This window comes from Cetorhinus maximus, chromosome 7 (assembly GCF_964194155.1).
Source record: "Cetorhinus maximus chromosome 7, sCetMax3.hap1.1, whole genome shotgun sequence".
NCBI lineage: Eukaryota > Metazoa > Chordata > Chondrichthyes > Lamniformes > Cetorhinidae > Cetorhinus > Cetorhinus maximus.
This window is the reverse complement of record NC_135885.1, coordinates 74,687,873-74,705,071: the sequence shown is the minus strand read 5'-3', so window position 1 is coordinate 74,705,071 and position 17,199 is coordinate 74,687,873. Positions and strand designations below refer to the sequence as shown.

The 17,199-nt window shown below is 36.4% G+C and overlaps 1 protein-coding gene across 14 annotated transcripts in view; it reads left to right on the top strand.

Annotated features, from left to right (window-relative positions):
* picalma (phosphatidylinositol binding clathrin assembly protein a) overlaps positions 1 to 16,604 on the top strand; it is a 142,019-nt gene extending 125,415 nt beyond the window's left edge. For 9 of the 14 annotated variants that reach the window (XM_078545731.1, XM_078545730.1, XM_078545728.1 and 6 more), the window contains 4 exons: positions 7,481 to 7,540; positions 8,377 to 8,481; positions 14,140 to 14,242; positions 15,088 to 16,604. In XM_078545731.1, the coding sequence (XP_078401857.1) occupies positions 7,481 to 7,540; positions 8,377 to 8,481; positions 14,140 to 14,232 (258 nt within the window). In that variant the 3' untranslated portion in view covers positions 14,233 to 14,242; positions 15,088 to 16,604. The remainder of the gene's footprint in view (positions 1 to 7,480; positions 7,541 to 8,376; positions 8,482 to 14,139; positions 14,243 to 15,087) is intronic. The other 5 variants (XM_078545732.1, XM_078545726.1, XM_078545725.1 and 2 more) reach the window with 1 other exon arrangement.
* The last annotated feature ends 595 nt before the right edge of the window (positions 16,605 to 17,199 follow it).

Here is a 17,199-nt window from a genome sequence, read left to right as displayed (position 1 = left end):
CAATTTATTCTATATACTTTGGTTTCTAAAATTGAAAATTATAAAATTTATATTGGCTAAATTTTTGCCTTTTTACAAGCTGGTGAATTCATCAGCTTTATCCTTTGGGTCTTTGGGGATATCTAATACAAGCACCTAGGAAACGTACAGTTCTTTCTCCTCCACTATATTGATTAAGTGGAAGCATTTTGTTTGATAATGTGCTTTGTTTTGACTTCACTATTGTGAAAATATGTAGATTTTTGTAACAAGAAATGTACCTCCTGAGGCATAAAAACAGTATCTGCCTCTGTCCATTACACTTCAAATGTTGCACTGTCCATATACAGATTTCTCATGATTTTATGTTGGCTTAAATTTTGTATAAATCAGTTACAATCACAGCTCAACAGTTGTGCACCAAAAAATGGAATTGGAACAGTTTTTGGTAGTCTTATTATTGGCCGTGCCAGAAATCCTTCTCTGAAGCAGCAGTTATTCTTGTATGCTATCCTCGGATTTGCCCTGTCTGAAGCTATGGGACTATTCTGTTTAATAGTCACTTTCCTGATTTTGTTTGCTATGTAAAATTTGCTTGTGAATAGCCTAATCAAATAGAAATGTAATTAATATTTCACCATGACTGCCACAAATATTTACATTGGTATTGTGGAAATGTACATTCCTAAGTCTGTTGTCAAATGTTCCAATAAATCCTAATACAAATTTTTAAAAATGAATCAAAAACCACCAATCATTAAGTTTTTTTTAATAACTACAAGCCAACTAAGCTGTCACCAATAATTGCCAGTAGAAAGAAAAGGTAAATGAATTCAATTTTGCAGGATATTCATTGTAAATGTTGGGCACCATTTTTCTTCAGTCTGCTGGCAATACAAGTTTAAAAAAAACAATTCCTAATGTAACATATCTAAAATAATGAATTTTCACTAACTTGCAACATGTTCAAAATTTTCATGGCCCTGATTGCAAAGGCGCTAGATAACTACAAATTAATTATTTCTTTCTAATGAAAAATTGAGACACAGATAAACAAACCTCACAATTTTGCTCTCGATCCCAGATGACGTTTAGGCTTGGGGTGATAAATGACAAGTAACATTTGTTTCATACAAGCGCCAGGCAATGACCACCTGCAACAAGCGAGAATCTAACCATCACCTTTGCAAGGGTAATTGAATATAAAAGCAAGGAGGTAATGCCTCAGTTATGCAGAGTACTAGTGAGACCAGATCTGGAGTACTGTGTACAGTATTGACCACCTTATTTAAGGAAGGATGTAAATGTGTTGGAAGCAGTTCAGAGAAGGTTTACCAGTCTAATACCTGGAATTGTCTTATGGGGAAAGGTTGGACAGGCCAGGTTTGTATCTGCTGGAGTTTAGAAGCGTAAGAGTTGATTGAAACATTTAAGATCCTGAGGGGTCTTGACAGGGTGGATGTGGAAAGGATGTTTCCTCTTGTGGGAGAATCCAGAACTAGGCGTCACTGTTTAAAAATAAGTGGTCGTCCATTTAATATGGAGATGAGGTGAAATTCTTTCTGAGGGTTGTGAGTTTTTGGAACTCTCCTCCTGAAAAGCCAGTGGAAACAGAGCTTTTGAATACTTTTAAGGCAGAGGTGGATAAGCAAGGGGGCTATAGGTTATTGGGGATAGGCGAGATGCAGATTTGAGGTTACTGTCATATCAGCCATGATCTTATTAAATGGTGGAGTAGGCTTGAGGAACCAAATGGCCTACACCTACTTGTTTGTTCGTATGTATCATTGTGACTTCGAACTAAATCGGCAGGTCAAAATCCTGGATCTCCCTTCAGAACACGATTGTGGGTGCACCTACACCACATGGACGACAGTGGTACAAGAAGGTCACTCAGAACCACCTTTAAAGGCATTTAGGAATAGGCAATAAATGTTGGCTTTCATAGTGACGCTCGCATCTCAAGAACAAAATAAGACTACTTATGGCAAACATTATGGGAAATCTAATGGTCTTATAATAAAATTATAAAGGTAAAAGCTGGTGGAAAGTCCATTTAACCTGAAAGCAACATGCATCCTTTATCATGAAAACAAAACAGTCTCTCCTTTCTGAAGAAGTAGAATTGATTGGAGATTGACAAAACTCCTGTTTACTATTTTTTGCCAGCAAATCTGACTTGAACTAAATTATGCATAAGTTCTATAGAAATGTGAGATTTGCAGACCTAGAAGTGAGTAATGCTAATTTGTGTCTTCTCAAATATGAAACTCGTTATTACTAGTGATTTTCATCATTAGAGGTTCCGCTGTGGAATAAATTTACTAAGTTCTATTGTGTTTTGTGAATCATGTTTGGAAATACATGAAAATACTTTGTGCAGTATTTTTGTGCTATGTGTTTAGAACTGCAGCATAAAAGGCAAAGTCCTTCATGAATTCCTCCAGATTATTTTACAGTTGTTCATTCTACTGTTTAACAAAACATTCACCATGGGCTAGGTTTAGCACTTATTGGAAAATTGAGATTTTGCCAGCTTTTATGTAGCGATTTCCAAAGACACTTGGTACACATTGTGGTAAATTTCATGACAGCACACCAACTAGGTCATGATAAGAGTGGACTCTCTCACACACACACACACACACACACAGACACCCCCCCCCCCCCAACCAAGTCAAATGCATGTTGTCTTTAACACTGGAATCAGGTGTCTAACCCACTAAAGACCATCTTCGCTGGGAAGAAGCAAGGTAGATAAATGAGCCGGGTTTCTTCAGGTCCAGGTGACTCCATGATGGAAGCTCCTGGCGATGGAAGTTCCAATTCATCCCTGAACCAGGCAGATTTGTGATATTCCAGGACTATGGTGTTAATTGACCAGCCACCTCGGCTAACTAATGGAACTTGATGGCCGTATTATTGAGGGCTTGGATTCTTCTCATTTGGCTACGTAACCCTTCAAGCAAATGCTTTAATAGGTAGGATGATGAGCAGTATGGTTTAGCTGGTTAAACTCCAGCATTAATCCTCTGTATGCTAGAATCCCTTGGTAGTAGATATGCCAGCCTGCCCATAAGCTGCCTGGTCTTGGAAAAGTTGGTTGTGTCCACGTGAAGAAAGGTTATGGACGCCATAGAAACTATTGGTGGGTGTGGATTTCTCAGTAACTTGATTACTATTCTCTTAAACATGACAATGATGGGTTTCTCTACCTGTCATAGAGTCATAGAGGTCTACAGCACAGAAAAAGCCCCTTCGGCCCATCGAGTCTGTGCCGGTCAAACAAGTACCTAATTATTTTAATCCCATTTTCCAGCACCTTGTATGCCATGGCATCGCAAGTGCACATCCAAATACTTCGTCATGTAATTGACCAAGCACAAATTCACTGCTACTTAGATTAATAAAGGCATGGAGATAGAAATGCAATGATGACAGTTTGAGTGGGCACAGAAGAGGAGAGGGACAAAGTCTGCAAGATAAATTTGTATTTTTCTCTGAGTACTGCTAGAACATATAAATAGTCTTAATTAAAATGATAAAGGTATTTTAAGTCTATATTCTTTTTCACTTGTGAATTTTTTTTAAAGGATAAGTTTTATTCTTGTAAAACTAGTGTTGATTTGCACTCCTCTAATTATAAGCAATATATTGGTCAATTTGCAAGAGCCTAGTCTAACTAAATATTTGTTGCATGATGCAATTGTTTCCTTTGGAAAGCGGAATGGCATGCATTTTCCTCAATACGTAAGTGAAATAAACCATTTTACCATAAAGCTTTTGTCAATTACTACTGTGTTGAAAACTACTTGCAACTGTTGTTTTTCACCTGCTAGATTCATGGTGCTCTGAAATTGTTGCCTCCGATGCCTAAATCTATCTTAAATTTTACAAAGTCAGCCTTTTTAAAAATTTAAATCTCTCCATTGAAGACTTCCATATATATGGAAGCATTTTTCTTCCCTTCTACAATCTTTCCTTTCTTTCCTGTTTCCCCAGTTTGTTTGTGTGTGTGTGTGTGCGCTCATGAATTCTTACTTATAAATGAAGGAATTACCAAAGTAGCTATAATGCATCGATTGCACTTTCCCTACTTTTATTTTAAATAGTTTGATACTGAATGTTTATGGCTGCTAGGAAACTTGGTAAAGTCTATGTCAATTGTGGCTAATATAATAAATATCAACTTTAGGCCTCAATTTAAAGAATGCTTCAATTGGGTTTTCCAATTCTATTTATCATTGGGATTCTATAGATTCCGTTATATAGCCATCCGTTGCTAAACTATTTCCTTTAGGAATTGTTAAAATATTGTTATGGTTTTTGAAGTATATTGAAGTTGCTGCCAGTTGGTAATGGAATGGTTTCGTGCAATTTTGTTCAAAAAGTGATGAGCTTGAGAATCAAACTGCAAGTATGAATTCTTAAAATTTCAAGAACCACACTTATATCATACAACTCCATTTGACAGCAGCTAAAATGAAAATCTAGAATTGACATTTGGTATAAAGTTTGACCATCTGTAATGTGGCCACCTAATCCTAGTTAGACATTTTGAAGAATCTATATCCAATTGTGATAAGATTTTGCAAATGATGATTTGAAAATATTTAACCTGAAAGTTTAAATGGCTATTACCTAAACAGGAAAACAAACACTGGAATGCTGAATTTTAAAGTGTTGATGCTGCGTAGTACTTAGTTTGTGTGGATTTTGGATCTGGACAGAAATAGGATCAACTGTGATGCCCTTGTGGTTGAAAAACAACACTTGCTTTTGAGGCCACATGGATGAGGTATCAGAGGATGACTGACATTTGTAAAACTGTACCTCAGGGACTGTGTCTTCAGAGGAAGGGAGGACATAAGTAGGGGGAGCTTGCTTTGAAGATCATAAAATGTTGTCACTTGTTTTCATGTGCCACTTGACATTTGCTTAGATATTATGTGGATGAATGGAACTGAATATTAGATACTTACCTTTTTTTTTGGAATAGTTTTTGAATATGATTAAATTTCTATATTCAAAGTTCCTTCTCCTTTTGTTTTTTCCCTTGGTGCATCTACTCAATCTTTCTTGTAGAGTCGCTGCCTTTAAAGGAGTTTTGGCACAATACTTTAGCTAGCCTAACATTTTACTTGGAGCAGAGCTATTGTATATTTTACAGGTTTCAATTTCTTTCCAATTCTAATTGGTTTTGGAAGGCAGCCTTGTTGCCTTATCTCATGTTTATTCCATTGGATTACTCCCAATTTGATTTATTTTCAATTAAGTTGTTGCTTGACAGACATTCTTCCTTTAACAATCTGAGGATTGCCATTCACTGTTAAGCAGCTGGGGAAAGTTTGATATTCTCCATACATTATTTCCTGTTTCCATATTTAGAATTTGATTGAGCTGGCTTTGTAGTGCACTATAGGAACTGGGCTTGTTTTGGAAGTTCTCTGAAGTGTTTCCAGCCTCAGACAGATCACCAGTTGGTGTTGAGCAGTAATTGGCCTTGCCCGGAGGTGATGAAGTAAAAAAGCAACCTGCCACTGAGAACAGAAAAACAATTGATTTCTTGCCCTTTGAGTTTGATATTGCATGCTAGTTTGTGCATGTGGATCTTGAGTGAGAACAAAATTATGCTCAGCTGTGATGCCCTTATGGTCAAATAACCTGTGCAGACTCACCTGCTGTAGGAGAATCCCCTGCTTGATACAAAATAGTGAATTGTACAATATTGAACTGTAAGCACACATATTGCATCTTTTACGCTACCTGATCCAGAAGCTGGGTGAGGAAAAGGCAAAGACAGAATCTGTTGGGTTGAGCAATGCCTTAACTAGGTTTTAGAAGAACATCTTGGGACGAATGAAAGCATTTTAGTTACTAAAGTAGTGGACGTGTAGTCCATGGTATTGAAAGGTACTGGAGGGAAAATAAAATAATTGTTTTTAAAATGTCCAAACCAGTGTTTTTGAAAAATATCTGCTACATTTTCGGAAATCTGTGCATGTGCCAGTTTTACTTGAGATGGAGCAACCTGTAAAGTGGGAATGATGACTTGGAAAAAATGATCTCCTACTTCACACATCCAAAGAAAGGGATGTTAACTATACAATGCTCCATTTTAGAAGGAAGAAGTTAAGATATGAATAGATCTGATAAACATTAATATCATCATTTTTGTTTTAACTTCCTAGGGCGCCACTAGTATAGGCAAGATTATCGTACAAAGCTAAATAGGTTACTGATTGTTTTGATCAGTACTTGTTCAGACAATTTGCTTAACTTTGAAAATTAAGTTGCTCCATTTTGAAAACAAAATCTATAAATCGCAGTGGGTAAGTGGTGGTGTAGTGGCATAGTGTTGGTGTAGCATAGCGGAACATGGATTTATAAATGTAATTTACTATGGCACCAAATGTCTAATGTGAGGTGCGAGAGTGCTAGGCGCAACCCAGTTCCTTCCTGCTGTAAACCTTTTGCGTCTAAACATTCAGAACGCAGGCTTTAGTTTCTTTACTCGTCTTCACTAGCAGTCCACAGACTAACTTAACAGTGCATGCTGAAATGTTGAGTAGATGCAACTAGTTATTCAATAATTCATTGTTAAACAGCTGCTCAATTAGGCCACTTCATTATCATTGCATACCCATCAACATTTGCCAAAGGAAAGGAGGATAATAAATAACACTTTTGAGCTGCTGTTACCTTTTCCATTTGTTGTAACATGTATGTGGTAGTAAATACTGAAGAATTTATTGCACCATATTTATTGTTTAGGTCAACTTGGTGATAAGAATTTAGATTCCTGCAACCTGCTTCCCCAGGATAAATCTGACTGATTATTTTTTATGTAGATGTCATTGATATAAATACAGATGTTCTGTATGGCTCATGTCCTCTGTCTTTAAAACAATCAAATAATTGAAATAAAAAACAAATTGCTGGAAAAACTCAGCAGGTCAGGTAACATCTGTGGCAAGAGGAACAGAGTTAGCGTTAACGTTAACTTGTTTCTCTCTCCATAGATGCTGCCAGACCTGCTGAGTTTTTCCAGCATTTTCTGTTTTTATTTCCAGCATCTGCAGTATTTTGATTTAATCAAATAATTGAAATTTGCAGAGAATAATTTTTACAATTTCAAATTATGTATTTTAAAATATAAAATGATAAAGTTCCGTGCTTTAGTCTGATTTAACCAGAATATTAGAATGGATTGGATTTGTTCATCATTTATTTTGCTGACCTGATAAAGTGATTGCACTTCCCAGTAATTCATTCTGTGAACTGCTTTGATATGTTTCTGGGAGGTGTGAGGAAGTACCACCTCACTGTAAGTTCTTATTCTATTTACGCGCTGGTATTTAGAAAATGTGACATTTGATCAGGTATTTGCACGACACTTAAATCGCAAGCTGTTTGGAGATTTTTGTTGTTTCTTATGTTGTAGTAATGATTAATTACAAATACATTTTTGCTATCATATGTTCAAATGCTTTTGTCTCAGGCCCCTCCCATAATGGCTTACCCAGCAACAACACCGACAGCAGTAATGGGCTATGGCATGGTAAGTATTTCAAATAAAGTGAAATCTAAACTGAAGAATTTTATCCTCTACTGGAGAATTAGTGAGAATCCCCTCACAGATGTTATTTATGTTTGCATCATGTAAAAATGTTTCCAGCATTCTTTACATGATCTTCATGTAGCTCAGTTCACCAGGAGAGATGCTATTAATATTGGGTTGCAACTCAACCTTGACTCCATAGGTAAAAGGTCCTCCATGTGATTTTAACTCTCTCTCATCTGTGGTTGTTCCTCCAACTTGGCAATGTTGGCCAAAAAAAATTTCCATGATCATGGCATAGCCAAAGTATTCTCATTTGATTTTAACTACTCTAAGTAGGTCAGTATTTAAAGTGAAAGATGCTTGTTTCCTGCTATCATGCCCAAATTGTTAACCTGATGTCCTGTCGTTCTTAATGAACTCGCTTGCAAATGTCCCATCTTTGAGAAAATTAATGATATATCAAGAACAGTTTCATGCAACTTCAACACGTTGCGATACAGGTATTTTTGTATCCTGTCAGATGTAGTTAGAGTTGGGTAAATTAGCATATTGGTTCATCAAGTTTTAGAATAATTGCAATGGAATGTTGTGAACCCTGGAGTGCTGGATTCAAGAGGTTGGAGACCATATGATAGATTACTAAATGGATGAACACAAAGTCAAGCTTTCCCAATCTTGAAAGCAATAAACAAAAGCCTGTGCTTTATGCATTTATTATAATATTTAAGGTATAAACTATATTAAATGCCTCTGAAATTAAGTAATTTTTATATCTAGCTATAGGGGAAACATCCATTAGAAATTATTTTTTATTGTTTTTTTTCCTTCACTAGCCACCTACGATGGGAGCCATGCCTATGATGACGCAACAAACAATGATGTACACTCAGCCTGTCATGAGACCATCAAACCCTTTTAGTTCTGTACCTGGAGCACAGGTATTTTAGCATTTTATTTGTCTTGTAATTTGATAAGTTTGACTACATGTTTGACTATTTTATCTATTATGTTAATTTATGATGGTACTATTGGAATATTGAGATTTTACATATTCAAAGAGTGAACAGCTGTTTTGTAATATATTCTATAGGATTACTGTGGTGTTTAGATTTAAGTTTGTCATTAAGTCACAGTGTCAGTTTAAAATGACTATGAAAATATTTGTAGTACTGAGCCATGCTCCTAACATTAAGAAAAATTTAGTTGACACATTATTTTGACTAGCTGCATTTTTAAAAATTACAATTTGACCATTATAGTGACCGAATAAATCAAATTCCATTTTTAGTATATAGGATTCTGGGATTTTTAACTTGAGGATCAAGTTGCATTATTTTTTTTCATGAAAACCAGTGACTTGTAAGTTTGTGTAATATAAGAAGTCTTTGAACTTGATGCTTTATTGCTAATACAAAAGCGAAATAAAAACAAAAAATGCTGGGAATACTCAGCAGATCAAGCAGCATCGGTGGAAAGAGGAGCAAAGTTTGCGTTTCAGGTTGATGACCTTTCATCAGAAAAAAATTGCTTATATATTTAAACTGAAAATGTATGTTTTAACACTGTCTCTTGCTAATGCAAGATGTCCACTGATAGCTGTCTGCATGCGCGGAAATGCAATGATGCCACTCCGCTGCGCCCAGCCTGCCGGTACCCCCCTCTGCATGCGCCAGTGATGTTGTTGGGATGCTCACATTCCTGTTTTTGAAATTATTAGTCAGTGATTATTGGGGAGGAGGGTGGTGATAAGGAGAAGACGACTATGTACAATTTTCCAGTTGTCAATTTGTCACTCATTCTAAGTCTTGATCTGATGTACTCCAAGTCCTGGATAATCTGACTGCTTCACTACTTGATAGGACCTGGGACTTGGCTACCATTTAACTGTCGTTAAGGACTTTTAAAAGTACTTTTTATAAAACGTGGAGCTTTTACATATTATTCAGTTTTTTATTTTTAGTATCAAAAACTAAGTGAGAATCGGAGGAAAAAATGGAGCTCAGAGCAAGTATTTTTTTAGAAAGTTAGTTTTTATTTAAAGTAACATAAAAACACACCTGAACTAAATGTAAACAATGAATTTCTAGACCTACCGTTTTCCACAAGAGGGTGTGTAATTTACTATCCTTTTATCCTCAGCATTCCAGTCAATTGTGGGCAGGAATTGGGAAATTCTTCTTCTATCCAGAAATAAATTAAAATGAAATCCAGAAGCCTAGCACTGTGAGACACATTGTCCAAAATCCCATCTGCCTTTGTATAATTTGCATAATCTGACACTGTTAGGACTTCATCCAGTTCCCTTCGACTTCCTGCAGTGAATCCGCACTCACTAAGTGATGTGGGAAATTGAGATTGAAGGTTTATCATTCGTGGTGGTGCAGAGATAGGCAGGACTCAATGAGGGGAAATAAGGTTGAAGGAGATGTGCGGAAATTGGGTGGGTTGAGAAGGGTATGTTTTCGTAAACAAGGATATTAAGATTTTATGTGTAATCTATAAACACAATAGAGACCAGTATGGATCCATGAGGATAGGTGGAATTCATAGGCAGGAATTTTCTGGCCCCTCCCTCCAACAAGATCTTCTGGTCCTGCTGAAGTCAATGGACTTTTGAATGTCTCGCCGCATTTTCCGGCCCTGCCCCAGCCGCCCATAGTCTTGGTGATGGATGGTGTTGACTAATTGTGCTGTACTTATCTTCCTCTGTTTCATTCTCATTTATACCTTTATTAAAGTACTAAGCTCTTCCCTGGCTGTCCTCTTGCTGGTATGGTGCAAGCAAAATTTCTGTCCCTTCCCTACTGGTTTTCTTTTTGGCCCTTTTTGAGTTAATCCTTGCTACGACTAGGTATGTGATTGACCTCTGCAGCTGCCAATTTAAATGTGCAAGAATAGCACTGATTGACCAATGTACTGATTTATTATTCCTTTCCCAGTGGCATTTCTGAGACAGGAAACTTGTGTCATGCTATTGTAGCAGAACAAAATGTTAAAGTGCCACTGTAACTGAGTCACTGAAATTTTCAAAAGATTTACGGTAGAAACACTTTATATATAATTTTTGTTACAGTTTCCTTTTTATTCTCTTTGTGATTTCTTAAATACATCAACTCCTGATGTGTACAATTCTATTAGCGCCAGTCACTCTGAATTGCTTATCCAAGCAGTCTTGTTATGTGATAGCCTGCATACTGCAGTTATTTAACAATGGACAGTAGCACAGCCAATTCCAGACAAGATACTTCCCAGCAATGGCCACAGGATTATGATCAGGAATAGAAACCACAATTTTTCCCTCTGAGATGAGTAACCTTGCTGTCATCCAGGTTGATATCGGCTTACTCATCACAGCCCCATGTTCACCCCTGGTCTTTTTGGAGTTTGGTAATTGCATTTAAGCACCCTAGTACTGTCTTTCTTCAAAACCTGTATTTAGCTTTGTACTGTTACAGAAATGTGCTGGCAATGGTCATGTATTGCTTACATCAGTGTATTGTACATTGTTGATTTTTTGTTTTCGTTAGTTTATATTAAACTTACCCATTCACACTGCTGACAAGATCAAACCTGGCTAAGTTAGCCTTATTTTTGTTGTTTCTGGCGAAGCTTAGCTGTATACCAGTGTTCAAAGCCCACTTAATAGTCATACAAGAATAGACTATTAGATGTTCTAGGTTTATAATTTGAATTGTACATTGACTTGGGTAAAATTTAGGCAACTTTGTCTTGGGATCGTAATTAGCATAAAGATTTTACTTAAATCAGATGATCTTTTATGTCAGTACATTTACATACTTGTTGCTGAGGTGGGGATTCTGGTCATAGTTTTGTTTGATATATTTAAAGAGATTTACTAAATGTAATACTGTTCATGACTGAGCAGTGCTGAGGGACATTTTGGGTTCCACATTGTGGCAGATACAGGTTTAATCGTGCATTTCTACAGTGCCCTAGTTCTGGAGGGGTTTCTGTGTTTAATTTAAGTTATGGGGTTGAATTTATGATATAATTTGTAAATCGTGAACGAAACAATGGATCGTGAGCCACTGATGCATTGTGCTAAATGTATGGAACATGTTGTACTAGAATTGTAGTTATGGGTTTGTCTTTAAGTTCTTCACAAAAATATAACATTTCTTACTATTTCTTTCCTCAAACTAAGATTAAAATATAAAATAAAGAATTAAAAATGATCAATTGGCCTGCAAAATTAATTCCCTTCATAGACCACATGGAATTCACACTGCCATGGATCTTGGCCAAACTGTTCAGTGGGCTAGAACAAACTGCAGAATAAAAGGTGCAAGGAGATTTCTAAAGATGCCTTCCTCAATTCTGGAAAGTAATCATCTGAAGATTTCATTACAATTTTACGATGTGCACTATTCACATGATCAATTACATATCACAGGTGACAACCTTATAAGTCCACCAGCATAGGAGCCATTGTGTTGTGTGGAGTCGATGATTGCTGTGATCCACCTCCTGTTCCTTGATTCCATTCCACTATATTGTTGATTACTCAACTTCCCTTCCTGGCTGCCTTGTTAGATTAGATTGTAAATGTTTTTTTTATCTCCTCAGGAGCTATCTCCCTCCTTGCAGACAGCCATTATAACCCACTCCCTTTAATCACCTTTGACCTCTCTCTAATTTCCCTTTCTTTCGAGGTCCTTGAAAATGTTGTTTCTTAAATTCATGTTCATCTTTCCCACAACTTCTTGTTGGAATCTCTATCCATTAGATTCCTGATACTGCTCTAATCAAAGTTATAAATGGCATCCTCTGCAACTGTGACCATATTGCATTTCCCTTCCCATCTTCATTAACTTTCAACAACCTTGGTGTGGTCAGCCACACTATTCTCCTTCATCGCCTCTCCCCTGTTGTCCAGTTCAGTGAGACTGCACTGTTGTCTATCAAACCATAACCACTGAACCTTCAAATATCCCTTCTCTTCCCTACCCTTCCATTTTCCCCCACCCGTCCACACTTTTGCTTTTGAAGTCCCCCCAAGGATCCTTTGTTCCCTTTTTTTAAAACCTATATACTGAGCCTTTTCGTCCATACTGAACTTTGTCGTTGTCATCCAAAGTGGTTCAGGTTCCACATACATGCTAATGATACCTGTTTGTACCTCTCCACTGCTTCTCTAGACTCCTCCCACTAATTCTGTGTCAGTCTTGGATGAGCTGCAATTTCCTCCAGTTAAACGCTACAAAGATTGAAGCCCTTAGCTTTGGATTCTGCAGCAAAGTCTGTAACCTTGCCATTACTTCCACTCTTTCTCTCACCCCACCCCCAGCATCCTATCTGCTGAATCTCTGTTGTAACATGTCACTTTTGACCTTTACTATTTCAATGCTGCCCTGGCTGACCTCCCATCCTTTGAAGCTCAGCACATTTTAAACTTTGCTGCCCATACACCTTGCTCACCCATCATTCCTGTCCTTGCTGACCAACATTGGCTCCTGGCACTGTAACACTTCAATTTAAAATTTTCACCCTTGTGTTTACATTTCTAAATGGCCTCACCCATGTCCACCCCCTCGATGTTGAACCCTCCAACCCACCTTCCAAAACTTTTGATTTCCTTCACTTGATGGTTGGCAACCTTGTCTTCAGCCAATCGGTCCCTAAACTCTGAAATGTTCCTCCAAACTTCTCAGGCTTTCCACCTCTCCCTCCTTTATGACCTCCAAAACCCTCTTTGACCAAGCTTTTGATTATGGCTTTAGCTCAGCATCCATTTTTTTGCTCATTACGACTCTTGTGAAGCTCTTGGAACTTTTTCAATGTTAAAGGTGCTACATAAGTGCAAGTTATTGTTGCTATGTTCTATTTGCATTTCTTTCAAAACCATTCTTAAGCAGATACTGATCCTTTTATTTTTGAACAGTTAATGTAGCATTAATTGCTTTTGTTAGAAATCTTCCACTTGACACTCCTATTTGACTCTTTTTCCTCCTGCACCACAAACTATATTGTCTGGTCAAAAAGTGGACAGCAGCTCGTCGTTTTCTCTGGAGTACCTCTTCAATTGCATTTCCCCATCATCCCTACTTATAGGGAGATGCATAGTGTCAGTTAATGATTTTCCTGGCATGGTATGTTACTGTGCTATTTAAATGTCCTTCCCCCCCCCACTCTTGGTCAGTGTGATTTAGAAAACTAAATTATGTGCATCAAATCTATCAAAAATTAAACGCTTCATGCATTTCAAACTGTCGGATGTTAAAGTCAAAGTGTCTGTTGGTACGTGCTTGATAGATTTAGTCAGGAAATGAAACAGCATTGTATATATTTTACACTAATAGTTTGGTTAATCTCACCCCTGTGCTAACATCTTTTTTCTGAAATTACAAATAATTCTGTTTAAAAATTAGTTTCTAACAGCTAAAACCTTTCTTAGTTCCTAAACTGCAATATGAATTTTACAAGTTAATCTGTATAGCTATTCTTGTACAAAAATTGAATCCTTGTAAATGTGGCTGTCATTGCTAAAATAGCAGTTTCTGCATTGCTGTCACTGAATTCTTGTTCTATTCCTAGCATTTTCTGCTTTCACTTTCTTTCTTCACTTTCTGAAATAGTTGCCTACAGCCTCAAGTCCTTCTAATCAAAGTCCTCCTAGAGCTCCTGGAAAGGATCCGTTTGCAGAGCTCTCTCTCAAGGACTTCTTGTAGAACAGACAAGGTATTCGTGGAGTCATAAGTGTGCGTATCTCTGTGTATGCTATGTTGAGCAGTGTTCAGATGGTACCTAAAAACCATCAAACAAAGCCAGCTATACATTAGCAGTGCTGTTTTACTATTTGATTATCCCACAAAATTATGTCAAAACGATCATCTTGTTGCAAGGATATTGTGGTGTACTTGTGCTTTGTAGAGATATGTAATGTTGTTACAGTACAGGGTAGTTTAATTCTGTGTATAGTTTGTTAGTGCACTGGTTAGCATGCAGCTTTTTCTTTTGTGGAGTTAATAGCTCAGCAAACTAATTCTGACAATAAGTGGGGCCTGTTGGTTAATTCAAATGTAGGTTGTTTAGTTTTTCACTGTTCCACAACTAGAAAAAACTTCAAATGCATCTTATAAAATTGTACAAGAATTAAGGTTTTCAAATACACAATACCATCTATGGATGCAGTGGTATCTCTGTTGATCTATAGAGCGATTCACAGAGAAAATTTGTAACTCTGACTTTCTACAGTTGTTTATCCATAAATACATAGTAATGCAGTTCGCCTTTTATTAATAAAGACCATTTGAAGACTAAAGTTCTTGCTATTATATTCCTTTTTGGGCCTATCTGTAACTTCTTCATTTTGTTCTTTCACAAATCGCCTGTAGAATTTTATTCTACACTGGTCAACATATATTCTGAGCTGGGTATTCATATCTTATATGAAAAAACTGATTTATCATTCAAAAATTGATTTTTTGATTGAAGAATTTATACATTTGGGGTGCATTATAATGTGATTTTAAAGAAAATTTAAAGATAATGTTTTACTGTATTATTTTCTGTCTTTTTTCCAGATACAGTTTATGTAATGGCATCAAATGGATCCATTCTGAGAAGATAAGTGCTAAGCAGCAAATTTTATTCTTCATGCAAAATACCCGCTGTTTGTGAAACTATCTTCCATAAGGATGATCTCAGTATGGATAATAAATTGGCAGATTGACCAAGATGAAAGGTTTATTGGAAAGCAAATGTTGATATATAAACTTCAGCAGCAGATGGAAAGGCTTATTTTGACTGGGTGATGACTGATTCAATCATGATTTTAAATAGTTCCAACCAATAATGCTCTACAGTGCAACAAAGAATTATGTTCTCATGCTGAGTGAAACTTTCATTGATTTAGAAATGATGGCTTGAAGAATGAGTATGATTTGTGTCTACATATGAAAAGAGCTGCTGGATTGTAAATTATCAGGATTTGGTGAGGTATTCTTTGAAAAGCAGCAGTAAATTATGTAACTTTTCCATGTTCACCAAGCATCAGTTTTTCTTTCACGTTCACAAAATAATCATGCTAAAATTATTAATTCTGAATTTTACTTTTTATTCAAGTTTGCAGTAGACATTCCTTGTGTACTATGTTTGTATTTATTTATGACCATCAGATTAAGCAACAATATTGCATCAGATGCTTCCTGTGAGGATTAATAAGGATGTGCATGGTTCACCAGTTGGATGAAAACATGAGTTTGAATGGGAAATGCAGTTAATTGAAAGATGGAGCACTAAATATTCTACAAATCAGTTTACTTATCCCTTGTACAATTATTTGTAGGCAGAATCACAAACTTGCATTTGTATGGGATTTAGAATGAATAATGTATTAATCAATGTAGTTAATTCTGTGCCTAGGATTTTGCAACGGAACAGTTATTGACTTGCAAAGCACTACTTTTGTATTTTGGCATTAGCAGAAATGGGAAGGCCTTTCTATGCTCAGCATGTCATTATCTTACATCCAAGTTTAATGCTGCCTTTCCTGACTAGAATGTAAAGAATTGCCTTCAGTTCACAAAGATCCTCTACCTCCATCGGACTCCAAATCATATGCAGATCTCAGAACACTAGAAATATTTGTTTAAATGTCCACACATGGTGTCTTCATTTGATTGGTTCTGAGAAGACTTGTTTACACAAAGTTGGATAATGAGGGAATAGTTTCTGTGCAGAATTTTTTTAAAAAGTAAAGCAAGATAAAGAGTAACAAAGCGCTGTTGATCGGTGCTTCACTGTATATAACATAAACTCCGTTCACATTAGTGGTGTGTGTGAAGGATAGTTTGAGCTTAAGGCAATTCAGTACACAAACTTTGCAAAATTTTGCTGCATTGTCTTTGCAGAATATATTTTGTTTAAAAGAAAAATGTATGTTAGGAGAAAATTTGGTGGATTTTCAAATAAAGAGCAGCTTTCACTGAAATTTTATTACCAGCTAGGTCCAAGTTACATCTCTTGATTCCAAAAGATCCTGTGCATGGATATAATAACTCTGCATTATTTAATAAAAAATTTAAGCTGTTGCAGGTAAGCTGTTATGTCACATCAATCTTTTTCAACATTGGAAAGACTTTGCTACCAGAAATGATGTATTTGACCATTTGTATAGTACAGGTCTTCAAAAATTTTGATTCTTGCAAAGAGCTGAAGTTGCACAGGATTTGTCATCAAAAAAAAACAAATATCAATAATATCAAAAATGTTTCCATTTGTTGAGAATTTTTTTTATTACCAGTTGCGTTTGCCACAAATATGCTAGATGTCAGTTGATATTGATTGAAATGGAAAAAAAAGTTCAAGTTACAGTAAATCTTTCAACTTAACCAATTTTAAGACAGCAGTAATTTTAAGACAGTTGTACAAAGATGTTGTATTCTTTCTTGTGATTTCTGGGCGTATCTTGAGAGTACCTCTGCTTCAGGACAGTTAGCAGCGTATGAACCTTTCACAGAATAAGGTATGTCTAACTAATTTTGCTGAATTTCTTGAGGCGGTCACTAATATGGTGAATAGGGGGATGTCTATGAATGTTGCCTATATGAATATACAGAAGGAATTTGATAAGGTTTAGCACCAGCTTATTAGCAAAAATGAGGTACAGGGAATTGGAGATAACATGGCATGGG